This window comes from Dermatophagoides farinae, chromosome 3 (assembly GCF_024713945.1).
Source record: "Dermatophagoides farinae isolate YC_2012a chromosome 3, ASM2471394v1, whole genome shotgun sequence".
Lineage (NCBI taxonomy): Eukaryota > Metazoa > Arthropoda > Arachnida > Sarcoptiformes > Pyroglyphidae > Dermatophagoides > Dermatophagoides farinae.
Genome location: NC_134679.1, coordinates 1,204,365 through 1,215,536, shown reverse-complemented (window position 1 = coordinate 1,215,536; position 11,172 = coordinate 1,204,365). Strand labels below are relative to the sequence as shown.

Here is an 11,172-nt window from a genome sequence, read left to right as displayed (position 1 = left end):
GGCGATAATTTTGAATTTTGATTTAATTTTCAGATTTTTTTTCTCTCCTGTTTTGAATCTGACAGGTTGATTTTCATTTTTTTTTCTTTCTTTCTGTTTTGTTTTTTTTCTTTCTTCATTATCTTGATTATTTATATTCATATTTTTTCCATAATAATAATAATAATAATGATAATCAAAATGTTTTGCCTTCAGGATATCATGATTTCGAAAAACGAAGTAAAAAAAAAACATTCGCAAAGTTTATGCAAGAGAGATAAAAGTACAAAGGTCAACAAAACATAGATTTTGCTGTCAATGTCCTTATAATGATAATGACGATGATGATGATGAACATCAGACCAAGCAAGAGAAGTTTTGTTTTGTTTCGAAGAGAGAGAGAATTGGTAAGAATTTTCGTTAATTGAAATTTTGTTTCTATTTTTTTTCCTATGATTCAACCTGATGATTATGATGATGATGATGATGTTTGATTAAGTTGTCATTTGAATGAATGTTGGTGGTGAAATTGAAAAAAAACACGTTTGAAAAGATTAAAAAAAAATCTGATATCTCTCTCTCTCTCTCTCTTTCTACATAATGGTCATGTTTATGTGTAAGTTTGTGATATGCATATGGCTTATGCAAATGCATATGTGAATGCATATATGCAAATGATTAACAAAAACGAAAACCTGAATGACTGATAATCAACTTATCAGATGTGTATGGTTTTTTTTATATATATATAGAGGGATTAACATTTAAAGCAATTGAAATATATATACGTGTATTTGTGTTTGTCTGAAAATACTACAGCATATAAAATTTGAATTTACTGACCCGACACACACACAAACATACAGACAGACAGACATATGACATGACATGTTTTTTCATTTGTTCATTATCATCATTTGTTGTTGATGTCTTGATCATCACCATTTTTTTTTCAGTGAATCTCTAATTGTTTTCTGTTGTGTGTCTGTGTGACAACCTTTGCAAAAAAAAAAATAAAACAATGACGTTATCATTATCATAGATAACATTTGCATTTTTTGGTTTATTTCGTTTCGTTTTTTTTTGCATAATATACATAGTCTTTCTCTCTAATTATTTATCATCATCACTAATCATTAAAAAGAAAAGAGAGAAACGTCATCTGTTTGACAAACACTGACTACAATGATGATCATGATGATATGATTGTTGTTTCGATTGTTCCACTTTATACACACACACACACACACACACATAAACAAACACAAACAAACACATCATACTATATTCGTCGTCATTAAAAACATTAAATAATGAACGATAGAAAGTAAAATAGACTATCATCACCATCATCATCATTGTAATTAAGCATGATAATATAACAGAGAGAAAAAAAAATTATTCTCTGAATAACTTTTGTATGCAATGTGTTTTTAATTAGCGTCGAATTGTTATATGTATCTGTACTATGGACAGTTCAATTCATTCATTCATTTTTGTTTTTGAAATGAATGCTTTTTATATCAAACAAACGAAGTAAATAAATATATAAGTCACATTCATTTTCATTGTTTGTTCAGCTAAGTTCTGCTGCGTGTGTGTGTGTGTGTTTGTGTGTATTTGACCATTAAGTATATAATACACACACACTATACATTTAATGAATAATTCTATCAAAGAATTGTACGATTTATCCATATAAAACGATATATTGAGAAATGATGGATATTCCAGTGATGGTGGCTATATCATTATCATTCATTCATTTATTCAAGCGAAGGATTTAATAAACATCTCTCTGTACATGAACATAATCGATGCTGTGAATATAATTAATGATGATGATAGTGATTATAAATATGGTCAGTATTTTATTGATTTTACAATATTCAATCGATATGCTTGCTTGGTTGATTGGTCAATGAATAAAGAAAAAAACCAAATGAATAACGTAATCTTATCGCATTTCAATTTATTTGAAAATAAATTTTCCATTTTCATCATCATCATCATTTCACTCATTTAGTGTTTGTGTGTGTTTGTGTTTTTTTTTTTGGTGAAACAATTTGCACAAACACTTGGATGAGTTTTTATCTTATGAGCTACGATGATGATGATGATGATGACATTAAGACACACTTCAGAATTTCATCATCATCATCATCATCATCATCATCATGTTACCATCAACCACATCACATACATTATGAGCTAGCAAAAAAAAAAAAAAAGAATAAGAAATTGATGATGACGATGATGATACATGAACTTGCTTTTAACGATAAACAACGTTGTTTTTTTTTTTACTTTCACTCAAAGTCACTGTTTTTGTGTTTGTGTGTTGTGTGTGTTTTTTTTTTTTTTTTTGCTTTGGATGGTTGGCTGACTGGCTGGATGGCTTGCGAGGGGGGAAAAAAGTCGATTTTGACTTTGGTTGGTTTTTGTCATTCATTCATTCATTCATTCATTCACTGAGTTTTTACACACAGTCACTGTGTTTGTGTGTTTAATGGCGCGTTAGGTGAATCTGTTTTTTTTCCCATTTTTTTTTCATTTTATTCGGCTTGTTTTTTCTCTTTTCACTTTTGAAAAGATAAATTCTGCACACACACACGAGAGATTTGAATTTAGTTTGTGTGTGTTGATTGTAATTTTGAAATGTCAATTTTTTTTCCAAAAATGATGAAAACAAAAATGAAAATTTATTCAATTTAAAAATTAATTTCTGAGGTTAACGATGGAAAAAAAAAATTTTTTTTGATGCTTCTCTCATATGGTTGGTGATACTCACTTGTGCAAACAAAACAAAACAAAAAAAATTTCAATCTTAATTGCTTTTCCATTTTCCCTGTTTTTTTTTTCTTCGTTCGTTCGGGGTTAAATGAGCTTCATATTCATCATCATTGTGTTTATTTTAACTCTTTGTTGTTGTTGTTGTTGTTTTCCAGATGGAAAAGATTAAATATCACACAACACTACAATGGTAACGATTATTTTTTGTTTTATGATGTCGCAAACAAAACGAAAGGATGCACTTTGAAAAAATTCTAGAGTTGTTTAACCCTTTTGAAAATTTTTTTTTTAATGGCTGATGTCATCAAATTATCTTTTTATCATTATCATCATCATCTGGATGCTTTCAATGACATAGAAAAACAAAACAAAACAAAAGCATCATTCTTTCGCTCGTTTTGTTCTCTATTCATTGAAATTAATTAAAAAACAATTTGCTCGGAATTTTACTTTATCTTTGTGTGATGTTTAATTTGGTTCTCACATTTTTAATGCTAAAAACACTCACATTCACACACACACACACACACAAACACAATCAGCCAGCGTAATATTTGATCGATCGATCATCCATCATTAAGTTTTTGTCAAACAACAAGAATAATCGAGAATTTTTATTTGGTATTTGTTCAATGAACCACACACACACACATCTAACATATACACAGAAAGAGAATGAGAGAGTTATCGAAAGGGAATTATGAAAAATTATGAAATTATTAATGATGCGGATGACCATTTCGTATCATTATCATAATCTACTTTTTATTATCATTAATCTCTTTCATTCTTTCTCACTGTATTACTATTATTATTCCATATAGGTTGATAGGTATTACTTGTTTTTTTTTGGTGATTCAACTCTTTTTCTGTTGTTGAATATTATTATCATCATCATCATCAATCATTAATGATAATGATGATATGATTATGGCATTTAAGATTATCATTGAAAAATTATTGGTAGCAATATAGAATGATGATGATGGTTATTATTAATTATTGTCACATTATTGCTACCATGCACCTTCCTTTTCACTTGAAATTCATTAAAAAAATTCATTAAATGAGAAAAAAACAGACAGACGGACAGACAGACAAAAATTATCTTTTAATTTCCGTTTTTTATCAGAAAAAAATAATGATGGCGATCGTATTTTTCTATGTGTGTGTGTATGTGTGTAATTGGCGAATAATTCATTTCCATCAATGTTTCTAACAACAGAAAAAAAGGGCTTGGCACATTTGATTATGCCTATCATTGTGTGTGTTGGTGTATTCATCGGTGTTTTCCATATTTTTCCAGTTCCATTTATCTGTTTGTTTCATAATAATCTTTGCTACCCGGGCAATCTCATTGGAATCAACAACAACAACAACAACAACGGCAACGACAAAAAAAATGGCATGATATTAACTCAATTTACTCTCTTTCCATAAATAGTGAATTATTTAGCAATATGTTTTTCTTCTTTTTTTTCTCGATTCTTGTTGGGTGGTGTTGTTGTTGTTGTTTCTGTTATCAAATATACATTGAGCGATAAATGAAAACGAAAAAAACCTACTTTTTAATGGCACACAATTCATATAAATTCTGTTTGTTGTTGTTCATATCAAAATGTCCAGAATTTTCTGCAAGGAAAAAAAACAACAGAGCCAAAAAAAATCAGACTCCTACGCACAAAAATTTCAGGTTTAGAATGGCCAAATATATGGCTGTCACTTTCTTTTTTTTCTTGTTGTTGCCGCTGTTATCGTGTTCCAATATTATTATCGAAACTTAGTACGGATCCACTTGGATGGATCAATTCTGAATGAATCTACTCTAAATGAAACATATGGAAAATCCATCTATCAAAATTATATATTGTTGTTGTTGTCGTTGTTGTTGTTGTTGTTGTTTTCGGATATTTTATGCAAGAATCAAGTTTTATTTATTTATTTATTCGAGCTGTCGATTGTCGATTGTTGTTGTTGTTGTTGTTGTTTTGAATTTTACTCTATTTCTGTATTTTCATTCAATCATGTCATGTCATGTCATGTGATTTGATTCTCAATTCTTTGTATGTTGGTTAATTATTAATTATCTTGATACTTTACAGCTGATAGAATGAATTTCAGCCATGTCAACGAATGAAAGTTATTTCACAACCACACCATCATGACTATCATGTTAATTCTTGAATTCTTCAATGAACCAAAAAAAAATAAAAATTCAATTTTAAATTTTATTCCATGCATATTAATCTCTGAATTTTTTTTTTCACCATCCTAAATGTTCAATTTTAATTGAGTTTTATTACTAATATGGCTCGTAAGAGAGTAGACGGCAACAGCGTTCTTGATGAATTCTTTGGTTTATTCTGTAATAAAGTTCCATAGTGATGAAAAAAAAATAGTAATAATAATTTTATTCCATTAAGTTATACACAAACATACATCGAAATAGTGTAGTGTTCATACTTGCATACAAGATATTTCAATCTAATAATATGTCTATATGTGTTTGGGCTTGTTTTGCCACACACACACACACACACACTGATCACATCAGAGTAGTAATTTTTTTTCCATCATCATCTACAAAATAAAACTCTGAATTGGTTGACTATATTTATATTATATATTCACATTTAATTTCCTATTTCTACTACTATTTTTATTCGTTTGTTGGAACATTCTCTTGGGTTCTCACATTCGTTCATTCATTTCATTTTATTCCATTCCATTATATTATTAACTCTCTCTCTCCCTCTCTGTATGTTGTTCATTTCGACAAAAATCTTCTTAACTTTTTTTTTCATTTTCATTTGGTTTTTATTTTCTCTCAGTTCTTTCTCTGTGTGTGTGTATGTGTCTTTTAATACAACTCTTTGACTACTTCTTTTACTCTTTTTTGTTGTTGTTGTTGTTGTTGTTGGTGATCTAGAACTATTTGTGTAATTTAGACATTTTATTAGATTAGATCAAAATACTGCCTCTGTATGTGTGTTTGTGTTCCAGGAGAAGAATGTCCCAGTTCTGTTCCAAATGATGATAATAATAATAATAAAAGCAATATACAATGGCAATGTTTCTCGGGCCAACTATTAAAATTCCAAAACTGACTGCCTATTGTCAATGAATAAATTGTCCTTTTTTTTGTTTTCGATACGAATTCATTGAATTTTGCCAAAAACGAATAGAGAACTTTGAATGTCAATCGACAACAACAACAACAACAGTGCTACGAACGAGCTGTTGTCTACAATAATTAATTTTTTTTTTTGGAATGAGAAAAAAATTTTCTTTCCTGCTTTTTTTTTTGTTCTACGAATTATTTCATTTCGATTCGATCATTCAAAGAAGGAAACACGTTGACTTGTTGTTGTCGTTGTCTAACTTGAATCTGTATAATTTGATTAGATTCAATAGAAATAAATTCTATCTTTTACACTAGTAGATTCTAAAGTATAGAATATTTAATCACATTCGACATTTACCGTTTATAGCTATACATTCATCCATCCATCTATCCACCCACGCACCAAAAAAAAAAAAAAAAAAAAACACATGAGAGTGATCTAGAAAAAAGAATGAAAGCAAAGAAAAAAAAATCGAAATTCCTGATTCCATCATCCATTATCGAAAATGATGGCAAACGAATCGATCGATCGATCGATTGGCCATTGTTTCAACAGTAATACTAGATGTGCGCACACACACACAATCATAATTACATTCCATAAAAAATGATTCGTTCGTTCACCTTTCTCTCAACGAACAAATTTTTTTCATCAATCCAATCATCATAATCATCATGGTGTTAACAAATTAACATAACGACCTTTAGGAAAGAAAAAAATAATGAATTTTCATATATTCATAATATATTTGGTATAGTAGTGGGGATTTCAAAGAATTGTTTATTTGTTCAATAATAATAATAATGAAATTTGACAAAGCTTGTTTCATCATCATCATATTATTAGCCTAAGTCCAAGAGATAATGATAAAATTTCGTTTGTTTGTTTGTTTGTTTGTCCAGAATATTCTTTTGTTTAGGCCAATAATTCTTTACTAAAAAATGATGAAGATGGAAATTGACGAATAATCCATTTACGAAATTCTTCATATAAAAACATTAGAACCATAAATGTGAATGCCCATATAAAACTATGCCAATCAACTGTATTTATTTGCATCACTTGATTCAATGCAGGCACATAGATAAATGCTGCTGCTAGTATTGTTTCAATTACGATACTAAAGTTAAGAACCCAATTACTGTATTGTTGTTGACGGGATGAGGAAATGATGGGAGAGGAGAAAAAAAAATAAATAGCAAAAAATGAAATCAAAAAGAAACAAAAATTTTTATGTGATTTTGATCAAACAAACTAAATCACCTCATTCCGTGTCGAAAAATTGATACACGTCGTGTTTTACAAACAATCACATCCATCCATTGCATGATGATTATTCCGGCAAAATAGGCACTTTGAGCTTCGATTTGAATTGACATTCGTTCTTCGTATGTCTGTGTGAATGGGGAAATGAAAGGGGAAAAAAATTTTTTTGATTTTTTTTTTGATGTTTGAAAATTCGAAAAAACAAAATTCATACCGTATTAATAGAAGGTTTTTCATGTAGATGATAATGTTCCATATCTAATCGTGGAAATGTATCATTTGGATTATTCCAACGACGTTGTGATTGGATCAACATTAATGGATCAAAACCATGACGCCACATTGTTACGAAATAGCAGAAAAATGCTGCCGAACTAATCATAATTCCAATAGTTAGATATGCACGTTGTAGTAATCGTCCATCGACCATACGATCTTTTTTAGCATCTCTGGGACCAATATTCATGATATCATCTTCAGATTTTTCATATGCTAATGATATGGCCGGTGCTATATCAGTGCCTAATGCAATCAACAATGCTACCGATGTGGACATGGCTAATGGTATACCGAGTGTAGCATACAATACGAATGGATAAATTGTCGTCACATTTCCGGCCAATATGTAGGAAATTGTTTTCTTAAGATTATCAAATATACGCCGTCCTTCTTCAATACCGATGACGATGGTAGCAAAATTATCATCCAATAATATCATATCGGCAGCTTGTTTTGAAACTTCTGATCCAGTAATACCCATTGCAATGCCAATATCGGCTTTTTTCAATGCCAATGAATCATTAACACCATCACCGGTTACGGCTACTATTTCACCCATTGCTTGAAATTGTTCAACAACACGGAATTTTTGTTTTGGTGATGTACGTGCAAACACAATTTCACCATAATCAAGAATTTGTCGTAGATTTTCATCCGACATTTCCTCTAATTCATTACCCGGTACAACAATTGATCGTTGATTATCTATTATTGATGTTGTACTTCGTAATGATGCAATACTCGTACCACGATGTACTTGTGATATGATTCCACACATTTTTGCAATTGCTTGTGCTGTAATTGGATGATCACCGGTAATCATTACGACACGAATACCGGCTTGTCGACACATGCTAACAGCGTTTGGAACATCCGGTCTTGGTGGATCAATCATTGAAACGAGGCCAAGAAATCGTAAATTCTCTAATGTAATAATTTCATCTAGATTTACACCATCGAATTGATAATTATCACCAAATTCTTCAGCAGTATATTCATGATCACAAAATGCAAGTACACGTTCACCATGAGAACCATATTCTCGATATGCATCTTCAAACATTATTATGAAACTATCATCAATCGGTACGGTTTTACCATTCTCATTAACTCTCCATTTACATCGTTCAAGAATTCTTTCCGGTGCACCTTTCATCACTAGAAAATGATTGGAAAATAATCCCGTATTTGGATTAATTTGTCTATGTATAGAATATTGATATTTGTTCGTTGAATTGAATGGTTTTTCGGCCAATTTAGGATAAAGCTGTCGATATTGTTCTACTGGACCAATGGATTCTTCTAAAAATTTCATGATGGCCGTTTCTGATGCATCACCAAGTGTTTTTCGTTCTTTTATAATCGGATTATCATCAAGAAATTCAGCTCTTGAACAAAGCATTGCACAACGTTTCAATGCTAACCAATCTAAACTTTGTTTAATTTGTTCATTTTCTTCTTCATCTGAACATAACATTCGATTACGATTTGTGTAGCTATCACCACCAAACCAAAGATGTTCAACTGTCATACGATTCTGTGTTAATGTACCGGTTTTATCTGTACATATGACCGATGTAGATCCAAGTGTTTCCACGGCTTCCAAATGTTTAACCATACATTTTTTTGCTGCCATTCTTTTAGCAGCCACTGTCAATACAACGGTCAATGCAGGTAATAATCCTTCAGGTACATTGCCAACCATAATACCAATCATCAATATGAATGCATCAAATATTGATTCACCAAAATAAATGGTTAAACCAAAAAATAATGCACTACTTATTAATGAAATAATGGTGATAATATTGACAAAAAATGAAATCTCCCTCGCAATGGGTGTTGTTTGTTCACCAATATTCGATACAGTTGATGCTAGATCACCAATAACCGTATTATCACCGGTGGCAATTATAACGCCAATACCACTGCCATCCGTACAATTGGTGGAAAAAAAAGCTAAATTTGATGCTTCTAGATATGATTGTTGATCATCACAACGATCTATTGTACGTAGTAATGGTTTTGATTCACCAGTAATGGATGAATTGTCAATTTTCATACTATCCGAATGTATAACACGTATATCGGCAGGTATACGATCACCAGCTTGACAATAGACAATATCACCAATAACTAATTGTTCGACAAGTATTTCTTGTTTTCGACCATTACGTAAAACGAATGCATTCTGTTGGACAAGGGGGATAAAAAAATATTCAGTTTTTTTTTTGATATATTTTTTTTTTTATTTTGACCAACAAACCTGTGGTGTCATTTGTTTGAATGATTTAAACACTTTTGAACTGCTCATTTGTTGATAATAGGAAAATAAACCGGTCATAACGACGGTGGATATTAAGGCACCACCCAAATATGCCTGTGTGTGTGTGTGTGTGTTTACGCACACGAATATTGATTGATAAGAAATACAAACAACAACAAACGTGAGAAATTTTTATCTAAGAAAGAAAAATTAAAAAAAAAATAACTTACATCTTCGTTTTTATGTTCAGTAAAAAAAGAAACAAAACTAGCGATACCGGCAAACCATAATAATAGTGCAAACCCGCTGGTCAATTCTTTGATAAACAATAGATACCATGGTTTACTTTTTGGTGGTGTAAATGTATTTGATCCATATCTTTCTAGCCTTTCGATTGCTTCTCGTTCATTTAGGCCATCAATGATTGATGTATTATATTTTTTAATCACTTCTTCAATGGTCAATAAATGATCGGTGATTTTATTTTTATTTTTTACGTTGTTATGATTGTTTTCAATGTTTGTCGATGGTGGTGGCGGTTGTGTTGATGATGAATTCTGAACTTGATGTTCATCAATGGTGTTGGTAATTGGAATCGATCCATTATCAATGGTTACCCGTTTTCGTGTTGTCGATGATGATGATGTAGAGGGCTCTGCAATAGAAGATTGATTGCCATCATTTTTATTTTTATTTTTATTAACTTTGTCGAATGAATTCATATTTTGTCGATTCTTTTTCGCCATTTGGAATTGAATGTTTTTTTTTTAAATAATTTTTTGAAAAAGTCAATGCAATTTAATGTAATGAAATGAGAATCATGAATGATGATTTTATAATTTTTTTGATGATTTTTCTGGACAAAAAAAACACCCCCTCTTTTTTATGCATTGAAATACCAAATGATGTAACATCAAATTGATTGTATCGTTCAATGAATGGATAATAATTATACCTCCCCAAATTGATATCGGAAACTATGGGAACGGATATTTGGTTAATTTTATTTCATTTTTTTTGTTTTGTTTTCAAAAACATGATTACCACTGTGTTAACGTTGATGATTTCCAAATGTTTTTCTTTCTGGTTAATTATTTTTACAGTTGTTGTTGTTGTTGTCGATAAATCAATTTTTTTGGTTTCGTTTGGTTGAAATGATGAAACGACCAATCAATCATATATATATCGGGTTACACCATTTGTGGACATATAAAGGGTTTTTTTTATATATTTTTTTTCTCACGGATTCCACAGACAATTTTTTTTTTCTTGTTACATCAAATTTCAAAGACGGAACCGAATTCTTGAATGTTGAGATTTTTGGGTTTTTTTTTGGTTTGCTTCTCAGTCATAAAATTTTTTTTTTACTGGAGAAACTGAAAATTTAATTCAAACTCTTTCCCACGATCAGAATAGGAATGTTTCATTTGTTCATCTATCAATCAATCAATCAATCAATCATTC

The 11,172-nt window shown here is 30.5% G+C and overlaps 1 protein-coding gene across 1 annotated transcript; it reads right to left on the bottom strand.

Annotated features, from left to right (window-relative positions):
• Positions 1-6,657: 6,657 nt before the first annotated feature.
• On the bottom strand, positions 6,658-10,534 carry LOC124498391 (sodium/potassium-transporting ATPase subunit alpha-4). Its single transcript, XM_047062133.2, has 5 exons — positions 9,939-10,534; positions 9,709-9,822; positions 7,378-9,633; positions 7,161-7,291; positions 6,658-7,038 (listed from the first exon to the last, which is right to left on the bottom strand). Exons 1-5 carry the CDS (start codon positions 10,452-10,454, stop codon positions 6,813-6,815), a joined length of 3,243 nt encoding a protein of 1,080 aa, XP_046918089.2. The 5' UTR covers positions 10,455-10,534; the 3' UTR covers positions 6,658-6,812.
• Between the last annotated feature and the right edge of the window lie 638 nt (positions 10,535-11,172).